This window comes from Idiotropiscis lumnitzeri, chromosome 1 (assembly GCF_059441095.1).
Source record: "Idiotropiscis lumnitzeri isolate Australia: NSW breed Sydney's pygmy pipehorse chromosome 1, RoL_Ilum_1.0, whole genome shotgun sequence".
NCBI lineage: Eukaryota > Metazoa > Chordata > Actinopteri > Syngnathiformes > Syngnathidae > Idiotropiscis > Idiotropiscis lumnitzeri.
This window is the reverse complement of record NC_142391.1, coordinates 28,217,058-28,231,454: the sequence shown is the minus strand read 5'-3', so window position 1 is coordinate 28,231,454 and position 14,397 is coordinate 28,217,058. Positions and strand designations below refer to the sequence as shown.

General features: G+C 40.9%; 1 protein-coding gene and 1 long non-coding RNA gene across 3 annotated transcripts in view; one reads left to right on the top strand and one right to left on the bottom strand.

Moving 5' to 3' along the window:
* Positions 1 to 14,397, bottom strand: part of LOC148344104 (uncharacterized) — a 73,081-nt gene that overhangs the window by 53,527 nt on the left and 5,157 nt on the right. The window lies entirely within an intron of this gene.
* Positions 10,899 to 14,397, top strand: part of rtn4r (reticulon 4 receptor) — a 51,767-nt gene continuing 48,268 nt past the window's right edge. The window contains exon 1 of the mRNA XM_088293194.1: positions 10,899 to 11,391. Coding sequence (XP_088149320.1) covers positions 11,370 to 11,391 — 22 coding nt within the window. The 5' untranslated portion in view covers positions 10,899 to 11,369. The remainder of the gene's footprint in view (positions 11,392 to 14,397) is intronic.

Genomic DNA, 14,397 nt, shown 5'->3' with positions numbered 1-14,397 from the left:
CATGTTCAGTAGACTTTGTTACACAAACAGCAATCAGGCCACTACCAATTACCTCAGTTTTATTTGGCTTTAGTTGACGGAAGTTTTGGTTTATACAGTTGGTAATTTGATTTAAACAGTGACACAATTTGTGAATTAAATGCTTTGATGTGGTGGGGTAACTGATAAATACAGCTGCGTGTCATCTGCAAAGCCATAATCGCCATCATTGGTGCTCTGAAGCATTTGACCCAAAAGGTAACATATGCAGACAAACCAAAATGGGACCAATGACTGACCCGTGTGGGACCCCACATGTCCATGGACATTCGATCATATCTGAAACGTCCAATCGTCACAAAATAACTCCTCGCCTGCGCAAAAACTCTAACAAGGAGCTTAATATGTGACTACATTTGTTGTTGACAAGTGAGGCTCGAACAACCTTCATTATTAATTTGATTGCATCAGTAGGTGTGTATTGTGGTGCTTACATGCATTGTAGATGTGTTTTCATTTGTTTTCTAATTTCCTGCTAATTTATTATATTAGACCATATGGAAAGTGCTTTGTTACAGCTCCAGCTGTTGTGAAATGTAGCAAATAAAGTTGTATTGGATTGTATGGATGGGGCGACACCTAAACACGGCAATTTAAGTCAGTACGGACATTTTAGGCTCCTGCTTCTTTATCTATTGTTGCCCTGGGACTCGCATTTTCCTATTGTTGCAAAGTCGTGACCTACTTTTATCCAAAGTAGAAGTTAAGAAATATTTGTTTCCTTTGAAAACACATGCAGAGTATATCATATTTATGTTAGGTCAGGGGTCACCAACCTTCTTGAAACTGAGAGCTACATTGCAACTTATTAATGTGACGGGCTATCAGGTTAATACAAACTTATGGAATAAATATTGATCACAATTGCTCGGATATAGAACATCACTGTACTGTATGGGAAAAAAAAAATCAGAATGATAATTTTTTTTACATTATAGGGTTTTGACACACCACTTGCAAATTGCTGTTTTTGACAAATCAGTGTAATGCATGATACATTCTACAACTACAGCCAGCAAATCTAGGCCCCAATGTAGCCTCTATAAACTAATCAAAACTGAAGTCACTTCGGAAATTGCTAAAATTTGAGCAAAGAGTTGAAATACATTTGTCGTAATGCAATCCATATTTATTTGAGTCTCTGAATTCCCACTTAACTTTATGTTAGCCTACAAGTAAGGATAAAAATAAAATTGAGTGTTTTAGTCTTGACAAAACTTTAAATGATGCCCGCCTGTCACTCTGCTGCTAGGTGTGTTTTGGAGAGTGATCTATCTCTTTTTGAGACCTGCAGATGGCAGGTTTAAGGGTCACATCTGCTCCGACATAACTCATGAAGTGTACCTATTTTTGACAGCCGTGTCATAAATCACTCCTTGCTGATTTCTGCCCTGCACTTTTCAATGCGTTAGGTTAGCTCCTTGAAAATCTGACCATTCAAGGGGATGATTTACTATTCGTTTCATGAATTGTGATCTTATTCTCGGTGCTATTAGTCATCCAGTATTCAATACATCCTTGATTAGCTCCTTACTCATGTTAACACAAAATCAGCTTGTTGTGAAAGGCAATCTAAAATCAATATCATCTCATACATCCAATCAAAACGGACCAGTAGGTTACTGTTTGCCGTTTGTGCAAAGCATCAATTCATCACCATCAATCAAAGCTCAGATTTTCTATTATACTTAAGTCGTTTCACTCTGTTTTCACCTTAAAAATTGATGCAATTATATTTATTTTGAGGGCTTTTTCCCTTGTTCCTTTCAGTTAAACTCTTTAAATGTCATATGTCCCTCCTCCGATAGTCTAAGCATGTAAAAAAATAGTTTCTTTATATTTTTAATGTCTGTATGATAAGCAACTCCATGTTAGTATGTCACAAGACAAACATGGCCAATATGCTAAAATAAAATATGAATTATAAAAGTTGATTTTTAGAAATCTGTGCCTCAAATGGTGGTGGTGGGTGGGCACTCAATGTCATCACAGATCACCAGTTACTCATCCCTGTCTTATAGTAAACAACGTACAGTGTAGTTAGTTATAGCATCAGGCTTCTTTTTTCTGTAAAACAATATTTCCGAAAAAGAGGAACAGTTGTGCAAACCGGATGTGAAGATTATTAATAATCTTCTAGACATGGCATGTTTTTGGCGGTTTAATCGTCTGGAGCCGCCATCGTTTACGCTCTGTCAGAGTGCAATCTTAATGTCTTATCCTCTTTGGTAAGCTTAGTGGCAAAAATATTCTTGGTGAGATTGAATTGGGAATTTTCACACAATCTCAATAGCTCCTTGGTAAGATCCGTAGCAGACTGCATCTAAAGTCGAACACAAAACATTTGCGTCATACTGAATTTCTCTGTGCAATACACATCCTGGACGTCATAATATATGTGAAATTGCAAAATCTAAATACATGACTCCATTGGATAGATTGTCACGAAATAACTTTCCACAATATCACATAACAATTCTTGTGAAACGATGACTCCAGACAGTAATCGTTGCTGAAAATATAACAAATCTGATTGTACCGAGAGAAAGGACTGCATCACTGCACTCCTTCCGAAGCTTTTGCCAACACTAATACCAGCAGAGAACAGAAAAAAAGAAGACCCTAAGCTTGTAATCCAATCTGATTCAGAACTGCAGCAAGATCTGCTTTCACTCAACGTGTGAACAAATAGCCGCCTGGAATTCACCAGCAAATCATAAACCACCTTAATACTGTGGAATTCGATAGGTGGGATTGAGTGAGCTGTTTCCTTTGTGGCAGCTGCCGGCACCGTCACATCTGATTTGAACCAAACTACTTTACCACAGTTTATACTTTTGTTTTCTGGGCTCTAATAGTAAAAGAAAAGCATTGTCAAGCGGGAGGCGAGTTGAATTGTTGCGGGCGGTGTAGATTACTCGAAATGAAGTGAGGCCAATTGTCTCATTTTATTCCGAGACCATGCGTTATCGGCTTTATCTTCCGCGGAGACGCTATTAGGCCACTAAATAATCTAAATAATTAGAAACCCACTTTTGAGATTGTCAACGTGGCCTGCAAAATGACGTCTTCATTTCACAAATACAAAAATTGTTCTATTATGTGTGCCGAACACAGGAAGACAAATTAGACGTAATAGCGTGTTGGGGTAGTGTGCTTTCAAACGCAACGGCCACACACTGTTAAATAGGTCCTCATAAATCCTTCTTCATGAATAAATAATATTGATTGTAAGACTTCCAAGAGCCAAAGAACATCAAACAAAGATATGTGTAAAAGGGAATCGTTAGATGTGCCTCAGCCTTTTGTAAAACATTGTCCAAACAGTCGAACAACTAAAGTTAAAGTTAATATTTTTGTCACTTTATATATAAGGGAAATTTATTGAATAAAAATGCTAATGTTGACATCTTTGAAGTAATATACCACAAATGCTTGTTAAGAGTCACGGGTGATCTGGAGTCTAAGCCAGCTGATTTTGGAAAAGAGGCAGGGTAGACCCTCGACTAGTCGCCAGCCAATCGCAAGCGACCGGAGTTATTCTGCACTTTGGATAATGCTATTCATCAAATGTTAGAGGGGTGTCTTCAACCAAGTGCCTGAGTCTAGCAGGGCTAATAATCAACGTTTCAGTTCCAGAAAGAAATACGCCACCAAATTGCAGCAATTGCACAGGTTAGGGCAATGGCAATCATAAATCCTAAACAATAGAGGGTCAAGTACCAATCCCTGCGGGACTCCGCAAGTGACTTTGCAATACTCAGAGGTCACCTTTTCATGACGGTCATTCTGCCATAAGAGGGATAACATTTGTGCTTTGGGCGTGCCTCCAGCTACAACGTATAAATAGTTCTCGAGAGCTGTCCTGTCCAGTCGATGTGCATGATCTGATGCAGCTTGCTCGGATGAGAGGCGGAACCTCTTTTAAAACAACCAGGACAGTCTAGTTGCGATCATTTCAAGGCCTTGAGCTCTTATGGACAAACAACTCAGCTAAGGGACATACAGCATATTTTATCTGTTCCACAGCATTACACTCAGTGTCAGCCTCTGTAATCTGGCGGCATTTATTCTAGTCGAACTGTTGGGAATAGAAAGCTAAAGAGAGCAAGGCACATTTGACTCAATCCATTCTAAAGCACACTCTGGTCTCTGTTAGTTACTACACGAGACTCAACTGCTTCATTGTAAACGGTGCAAACGTCTTAGATTTGTTGTCTTGGCAATTCTAAATGAATAAAAAATGTCTTTGCTTGTCTATGTTTACTTAGCATTCTACTTCTTGGATCTGGAAGATCAGAATGACAGTGTCAACATGCTTCTGCTTGTGAAATGGTGAAAATGAATTGGTGTATGTATTCAGATCCTGAGTCAAACGTAAATTCTTTCTTGGCCCATGCAGCACCGGTTCATGATGATTTTCTTTCCCCCCGTAGTCCTGCGTAATCCTAACCATACCGTATCGCTTCCGCCACTTGATCCTGTATCGAGAATGGTCGTAAAAACAACAAAGCCAGTGGTGGCCCAAGACCTTTGCATACAGTGTGTGATCTGATGTTTTTGTCCTGTGCAAAAAAACAAACAAACAAAAAAACAGACTCATTTCTGTTTATATTTTCCATGTCAGGATGTCTTTTGGTGCAATAACAGAAAACAGAAAGAATGGGAAATGACACGGAAACAAATACATATTGCAGTTGGCAGGGAATCGCTTGTGATTCATGCCAATTATAGAGCTGAATAAACAGATATAATAACATCCTTCTGTAATATGTTCCTTCAGTTTGTCATGCTTTCTCATTACTTCAATTGCAATGTCGAAGTGTCATTTGCGTTTCTGGATTTGTATTACACGAGCGCATATTCATTTTATAAAAGCCACAAAGTTTGCAGTCAAAATCAAAACTGTTTTGATAACTTAGTATTAAAGTGATTTCAAAATCATTACACATGATTCCCCACATAGTTGATGCGACGATTGTGCGCGGGGGGGGGCAGCAGGAGCCAAGTCGTGCTTGACATCTGCGATCGGCGCCCATATCGTCTGATAGACAAGAACAAATCCAATCCACATGAGACAGATGCACAAAGCCACGTTCATCCAAGCATCTCTCTTTGCCTCTCTATCTTGCCTCCCTCCCTCGCTTGCTCGTTCCCTCTGCGGCTGTGACATGAAGACGGAAGCCAGACAATCAAGGTCAGGCCGGTGCACGTGACTTTGCAGGAGAATGCATTTCCAAAGACTTTCTCTGGACTCGGTGACAGACTTAAGGAATATAGCCTTGTCAAGCGAGCTGATGTATGACCATCGAAGTCGCATGCCGCGCTTTCACGGGTCCCCCTGCCGCTGGCATCCTGAAAGGGAGCCATGGTCGACTACGATGGTGTTTAATTCATGAGCCAAAACGTCCACCGTCTATGTTGTTGCTCTTCGAGCAGAGCGGAACCCAATCAAGGCGGCAAATCAAACGAGGAGAGCGAGAGTGAGCGAGTGTGGTAGGGAATGAGTGAATCAGCAAAATTACAGCCTAAATAAAAACAAGTCTGCATTGTCTTTATTCCAATGAGTTAAGGATGTTGCAGACTGGAGGGAGAAAGAAAACAATTTCATTACGGGTGGTGTGCTTCGGCATGCCACCCACAAAAATGAGCCATCAACCGACTGCGTTCTAACCCAGGCCGCAATTCATATCAGATTCTAATGAGTGCGAGGCGGGAAAACGGGGTCAACTTTTTGCACTGTACATTTAGAAATGAACAATAAATAAACAAAACTGTTAGGGAGTGTCAAGAGTGGAAATGTGATGCAGCGTTGTGATTGTGCTGCCCAAGAAATAAAAAAATAAAAACAATCTTGAACGAGTTTGTCCGGGATTTTGAATGTGACCAATAAATGTGGCTTTATTTCTGCCTACGCCAAGGATAGGCAAATGCTGACCTGGGGCCGCACTCTGAGTGGTTCTTTGATTAAGTTTTTTTTGGGGGGGGGGAAATATCTTCCAAAAAAATAAAAATAAAAATTGGGAAATATGCGAACCTGGGGATGCCAAATTGCGAATATGCAGAGTTTGACGGTAGTTTAAATTTGTAATATCACCAATCACCACTAGATGATCGTCATGTCTTTGTTGCGCTACCACTGGTTTCCTTCAAAGAATTCTACTTATGTGACGTTTAACTGGTACGGCACTGTTTTTAATATTTTCCAAGAGCGGGAGTAAATGGAAAATGCAACATTGTGGTTGCAAAAGTATGCACGGCTTCTTATAACTGTGGATGAGTTCAGAATGAAAAAAAATCATAATCAACATCCTGTTAAATGGAAGTCAGTAAACCATTTAAAGTGCTTTTGATCAAGCCCACAAAGGTTTAGTAGTGTTTTGTTTTTTTGCTTATTGCAGAAGCCCACAAACACCAACTGCTATTTGGAACAGTTCATAATTTCTTCCACCTTGTCTACAGCCCCAGCTCCAGCCGAAGAAAAATAGCCTGAAGGCATGTTTCCAACACCACATTTTAACAACTATGTGGTTGTTTTGGTGATGAGCAGTATTGTGTTTGAACAAGACAAACCTTTTTTTTTTTGGTGGGGGGGGGGGTTACATCAACCAAACACATGTGGAACAATGAGTTATTGTCAGATGAAGGTTTGTGAGTTAGGTGGATTCTAAGTAACATGAGTGGCGCAAAACATTTTTAAAAGGATTGATCTTGATCTTTTTATTTTACACAAAGCTGGCATTTGAACAGGGGTGTGTAAACATTTTACAGTAGCCTACTTCTCTGTGACAGTGGACTTGTATGAATTACCAAATATTTATACACTTCACGGCCATACGTACAACACAAACAAATGCCTTCATTTCTGTGGTTGACTTTCTAGTTGGAGTTAGTTCATTGCATATAGAGGTCAAAAAGGTCAAACAGAGTCACTTGTGAACAGCCCTGTACGGTGATGCAATTCCATATTGCAAAACTCAACTTCCTTTGGAAACATTTCAGCTTTTGTCAAATAGAGTTCTTTTTTTGCATCACTTTAAATTGCGACTTGCCAATGGTCAACTCTTGAACTTCAAAGTACTTTTGCTGAGAAAGAGAGCGAGAGAGAATGAGAGTGCTCAATCAGGGCAAAAAGTTGCATTAGAGCATCGTCACGCTTGATAAGATGGTCCCTGTGGAGCCTTCGTGACCTCAATGCTGCATCAATTAAAAAAACGTTTCGACATGTAAACTAGAGAGTGGTTCGAAAATCCTCCTTTCTAATAACTATTAACTGTAATTAACACCGACCTACTGTACTGAAGAGCCGATGGCAACGACTGCAATGTTCGCATGAACAAAGGAAGTCATTCTATGCCGTTTTTGATCCATCAGAGTGCAGGATGAAAAGAGAAGTGCAACGTCAGTCCGGGGAGTCAAGGCCCTTTGAGACCCAACAGCTTGACTCATTCCATTACTCTTATGAATTAAATATATTCAATCTCCATCGTCCGTTGGCACGACAATGAACCCACCCCGGTTCATTTACAGTCGCTCCTAGTGCCGGGCTTCTAACCTCAAATCAAATGTCATTTTCACTTGCTTGTGTGAGGATGTAGAATGTGAGTGGTTATGTTGGTCCTTCGCGGTGCATTAGGCAATTGTAGCAGGTGAGTAGGAATGTAACGAAAACCCATTTGTATTGGATAATTGTTTTTGCTTCAACAGATGTGAGTGCATTCAAACCAACCAAATCATATCATATCATTCCATTTTAAAATGAACCGTACTCGAATTGTAGAATTGTATCGCACCATGCATCAAGGTACACACACATCTTTACCGAGATTAAGCAGATGATATGCATATACACGCAAGTTATTCGGTACCGTGTCCGAAGAACGCCAGCTTCCAACAAGTACGCCAACAAGCATTAACGCCGCCACATATTGTATACCATGACAACCACACAACAACGCGAAAGGCCGCAGCATTTCCGCCACTCTCGGGACGACCTCGCTGCCAGCGGGTCACGTACGGCACCGGCTTTGGACCGCGCCTTCGCGAGCCATCTGGCGACGCGCGGCCCCCACTGCGAGCCAGTTGAGCCGTGCTGAGTGGCTTTCTGACATATTTCCGACGTTGGCGTTTAGCGTACACTTGGGGGATTATCTTGCGGAGCGTGCGTCCATATCGCTCCAATCCCCACCTGGCTGTCGCTTCCATTCACGACAGTCAGATGCTGTGCCAGATTGCATCATTTTACACACAAGATGTATGAAGCTGCTATGGAGGGAGGGATTTAAACATTCATCTTAAACACCAGCCAGCTACAACTTGATGACGACCGTCAATGAGGTCCAACGCATGTGTCAAAATGTATCAAAGTATCAAAATGATTGTACTGGTCGGTCTTTAAATAAAATAATAATCATGCTCAGTTTGGATTGGCAGTCAGAGAGGAATGGCATGTGTCCGAATGGGAGATGGAAGGCAGTCACACCAGATTAACACGTCATTCTAAATTACAACATAACGGACTGTTCACTATAAAACGAAATGTTATCGGTTTGACGTTTTCTTTTATGCAAGTCTGCTTTGCCGTGCCCGTAATGAGCGTGCCCGAGTTTGTGACTGACACCTCGTAAGATGCGCCTTCTGTCCCTGATTGGTAGTTTTTTTTCCCCCACTCAGATGTGCTCGTTTTTTGTACGTGAAAATGTAATTAATATATTATACCAAATTAAAGGCACACAATGGGGCCAGAGACGGCTGATTTTTTGTCCCAGATTGTAATTATCATGTACTACAGTCAAGTCAGAATGACACTTTTGACAAACGTGACAATTGCACATTCGCCATATAACTCGTTATTTTTTTATTACATTGACTACTTTTAACTTTCACTTGAGTCATATTATGCTAAAGTAAAGTATTATTACTTGAGTACAATTTTGGGCATCTCTGATGAAAATTGGGGCTCATTATCTTTGTATTGTACATTATTAAATTGTGCTGTTACTCAGTACCTTAGTCATGTTTTTACTAGTTACTCAAGTACTTATTTGGAATACTACTTTTTTCTTTTACCTCAGTTACACTACTCTTAATTAATAGTAATCTTACTTGAGTACTATTTGATGTTTCACCACACATCTTTGATCAATTTGAATGTCATCTTTGTATGGGACGATAAAAAAAAAAAATCTTTTCCCTGGGCAATTACTCAAGTAACTATTTGAAACACTCCACTTTTTCTTTTACCAATGTCATATTACACTTAAGTAACAGAAATCGTACTATTTAAGTGTGGTTATTCATTTTTGTATTGTTACTTAGTGCTCAAGTATTTTTTTTACAATTCAAAAATTACTCAAGAAAATACTTGGCAGACTACTTTTTAAAAATTTGATGATATTTATTTTACCAGAATCATATTATTCTGGAGTTGCAGTACTCCTACTCCAGTACAATTTTTGGCTACAGTTTTGATCACTGATCAAAATTGGACGCTGTTAAATGGTGCTGTTAAGCAATACTATCTGAAGTTGTTTTTTTTTCAGTTAATTCTTACTGAAGTAACTATTTGGAAGACTACTTTTACCGTAGTCACATTACTCTCAAGGAACACTTCTCTTACTCGAGTGCAATTTTTGACTATCCTACCCATTTCTGATCAAAATTCTACGTTATTATCTTTGTATTGGACCTTTTTGAATGATACTTTTAGTCAGTATTTAAGTATTTTTTTCCATTAGTCACCACGACAAGTATTTGGAGGACAACTTTTTTCCTCCAGTGACATTACTGTTATTGGATTTTTTTTAGCTACTTAATCTACCACTGAGCAAAACTGACAATCCCTATTTTTGTATTGCACGTTGTGAATTTGTGCAGGTGAATCACGCACCGGCGCTGTCCTGGGTGCTGAAATTATTATTTTTTGCCCCAGTAGGGGGAGGTGTAGAGCTAAAGATTGGACGGCGTGTGGCGAGCACATCAAACTCACTACAGCATCAGACCAGTGGCACCCATGTATGTTAATCGCTAAATTCATTCGAGTGGGTCTATATAGAGAAACTACATTAAATGGATCCATATTTGTTTGAAAGATATTCTATGAAGCAATCATAATAACATTGACTGGAATATACAGTCCAACATATAGGAACCCTCCAATCCCATTTGGCACGTTTTGACAAAGCCCCTTGTTTCTTTTCTCTGTGCCGTCAAGTAGGGCATGATCCCTGCGAGGGGGGCTCCAGGTCCCAGACTGCAGGCCTGGCCGGCCGCCCATTTCTTTGCGGTCTTCTTTCGCATGCAGGTGCGTGCCTGCCTTGTGTCCGATCCACATCAATTCGCCTCACGTCACCTTCCTATGCAAGCCAGCCACCCACCGGCAAGCAAGTCAGCCAGCCAGCCAGCCAGCCAGCCAAACCCACCCACCCGCTGCACATAAAACATTCATCAGAGAGCATGCAGCACCGCGCAGCAAGACATGTCTGTGTGAATAAGCAATTAAGTGTCACATTCACTCTTAAAATGCTTTCTACATGAAAAACAATGTCTGTGCTTCCGTTCGGGATTATGGCTCTAAAAATAACTTGAGGGCACGAGTGAAACCAGGCAGAAAACGCAGTTAGGAACGAAACTTTTTGCTTCTTCTCTTTGCAATGAAAATGGTTGGAGATTATCGGATGGACATTTTAGTAGCGTGATACGGACACATAAAACATTTATCTCCGAATCCTCCCCATCTTCCTCTCTCTCCTTTTCTCCTCCCACCTCCTCCACGCAGCCCCGCCCTTCCTCACGACCCCTCACCCCACCCACCACCGTTCGCTCCCCCCTCCTCCCCGCCCTACCTCACCACAACCGCGCACACTAGCGCGCACCATCCATGCGCATCCACACACTTTTTCCCCTCTTCCGACTTGGGAACTACAGGATTGGACAAGAGGATATGTGCTTTTAAAAACATGGATTCAATCTTGTTTTTGCGCCTTTGCTGATTCTACTTTTTCCTTGCATTTTTTTAGTGTGTGTGTGGGGGGGTGTGTGCGTGCGCGTGTGTGCATCCTCAGCTCTTCGTTTTGACGCCCTATATTTCGGCGTCGACTGGTGTTTCGAGCGCGCCTATTCCAAACTGGATGTTTATCCCTGACTCTTTCCTGCAACTCGCCCCCATGACTGAGCTCGGGTGCGGGCACACACCGGGCAGCCCACTCGGGAAGAGCCGCGGCTAAAGTTTGCGGGGCTCGCCGTCATCCCCCCCGGATTGCCAATTCCCGCCTCACTGGGTGGATATCAGTCTGGATTTACGCATCTTCCAAAACACCTCGTCTCGAACCATGAAGACCATTATTGCTGATGGTGAGTATATATGGACGGTGTGTAAAGTTTGCACATAAAACAGACATGATGGATTACTGCGTATTGATGGCACTCGGGTTCGATTAGAAATGCGCATTTCTGCTAAATGAGGATTAACTCCTAATGACTCCATGATGCGAATGCCCCCCCCCCTGTTAGTAGTGCATGTAGTGTGTATGTGTGATGGCACAACTTAACCAGGGCGCGCACCTGGAAGCTCTTGCCTCATCCCCTATGATGAAATTTGCAGACAGTCCACTTGGCGGCTCAGTAGCACCGCGCACTGCATGATTCTCAACCCCCCCGCCGCTTGATAATTGGAGATTTTTGTGGCCTCGTCCCACTGTAGAGTGGACCCAATAGAGTGGCAGAAAATTGGCTCTTGCCTGCTTTTGCCCGGGTTGGACTTTTGAGCAATTCTAATGAGCACATGGCTTGCTCTTCGCCTGTCCAGTCCCACCGGAAATGGCCAACAATACTCAGTTCTTGGCAGCCAGGACATGAAAGAGAGGTGCATGCTGGGAGGAGGATGCACCTGACATGTGTGGTTGTGTTTTGCTGTCCAAATAGAGAATGTAATGCTGCAGAACGTCAGCATCACGTCATTTTTGTTCCATCAGGGTTTTTTTTAAAACACGGATGTTTGTTTTTCTGGAGGGGGGGGGGTTATGTTTCGGTGATCTCAACTTACTTCACAACAACCACCAAATAGTTAACAACAAAGAGTCTATTTACCCAAACATAAGTTTGACTTAAGTAGCTTAATGCTAACAGGCAATCTAAAATACCATAGATGGGCTAACTAAGGGTATCAGTGTTGCGGTGTCATTAACATTCAAGCAACAATGTTTAAAACACATACGGTGGAGCAATATACATAGACAGACAATGTTTTCTTTACACTCCGTGAAAAACAACTAATATTACAAAGGCCTGACCTATTAATTGTCCAGCCGACTTCAAAATCAGTGTCAAATGACTGATGTTTTTTGGACCTTTGTGTTCTCAAGCAGCAATTAGACAGAAATAACATTGAATTCTATACTATTACCTTGTACCCTTATGTATATATAATTTGGTGATAAGGCCATTCTATGGCCCTGGCAAGTAATTAAGATGGATGTCACTATTTTACATACAACCAAACGTCGTGGTTTGTTTAAAAATATATATATAAACACACTGCAACACAAATCAAACATAAATGTTTTAAATATGACACATTCAACTGCTAGTCACACACACACACACGACAAGGATTAACGTCTTGATAACATCATTGATTATGTTATTTTTTTTCTACCGCAATATTCATGGTTTATTGTATTTATATAAGAGTTATTAGTCCATTTTATTGTGTTCTACACAAAAAAATGTACTTCATGAACTAATGGAATATATATATATATATATATATATATATATATATATATATATATAGCCCATTGAAATGCATTTAGGGTTGGGGGGGTTATTTTATGCATTATATATTATTTTTAATTAATTGTCCAATTAGTCGGCAACCAGGATTTTTTTTCTGCCAAAACTTTGCCTCAAAAAAATCCATATCAGTCGGGCCGTAAATAGCGCTGCAGGTTACTGAGGATATGTGACCATCTCCATATGCAGGATGTTTCATAGTGAAATTCTCAAGTTTTCTGCTGCGGTGGTCTTGTCAGGCCATTGTAACGCCACAGTCAACGTTTTTCCTTTTTGAATGTAACTTGGTTAGCATGGATTTATTTCATTGCCATTTACAGACAATGCCGTTCTGGAAAGAAGAAAGCATTTTGTGTCTTTGACTTTGATAACAATGAGTTGTGGACACGTGTTCAACTCAGACGTTGGACAGCTAGCAGCCACCGGATAGACAACCCAAACATAAATGGCTAGAGGCATTTAAGGAGGAGGTCATTGACATATAAGGACTTATAAGCACTCTGTATATCCATATCCGGATTCTACAGCCCTCAGGTGGCCAAAGTACACAGTGGAAGGAGCAGCGCGATGTCTACTGAATTGAAACAAAAAAGGGGCAACAACGGTTTTAGTCATATTTTATTCTGTTAATTCTCCACTGGATCCCTTTATGAATTACAACCACATAGAGTCCTATTTTTTTTAATTCACATTTTGAAAAAAAATATTTTTTAAAGTAGGATGGAACAGATTATTGCTACTTCCATTCATCCTAATTGGGTAAAATGATTTAAGTATTTCGAGTCATGACTGTGGTCCCGGAAAATAATAAACTTGCATCTCACCACTAGAAATATATCTGCACTGACCCACCCTGAGTCACACACACACACACTGACGGGGCTTACGCAACATGCTCCCACTCCTCCTCACGCTGCTCATTACGTCGCTAAAACTGCAGGATTACGGGAAGAAAGCCGCAGATTATGGCAGGTCCATCTTTGCATTTCCCATCCAGCTAAATCAAAGCGGCACACCTACTTGTGCATTCTCTTTGATAAGTCGCACCGTGTCATACATATGCATGTGCAGACCCCTTTGCTGGCACCGTCTCCCACAGACCCTCTTTTTCATGGCTTTGCAGGTGAGACGTACAGTAAAACAGGGAAGGACACTGGCACGTGAGAATCACAGAAGTGCAAGGATAAATAATATAATGGAAAAGAAAGATTCTCGTTGCAAGAAAGTTATGAGCTGGAGTCAGAGTGGCTGATTAGTTCAATGTGAGCTTCTAGTGGTGAGTCGTGGTCTGCAGCAGCACTTTGCGAGCAATTAAGTACATCGGCTCTCCTTGCCCACATGTGTGGGATTTACAGTACCTTAATTGCGGCACTTTTTTTTTTACGTCTGGAGATTGCTTGTAGCTCAAATTTTGACTAAAAACGCAAAGTAAAAAAAAAGCAAGCACGCGATATAAATTGAAAACTTGTTGAGGTGGTAAATTAGTAAATCAAACTACCACTGTATTATAAGAGTAGTGTTCTACCACTATGAGGAAAAAAAAAGCTACTTTATGATTCAAGTCAG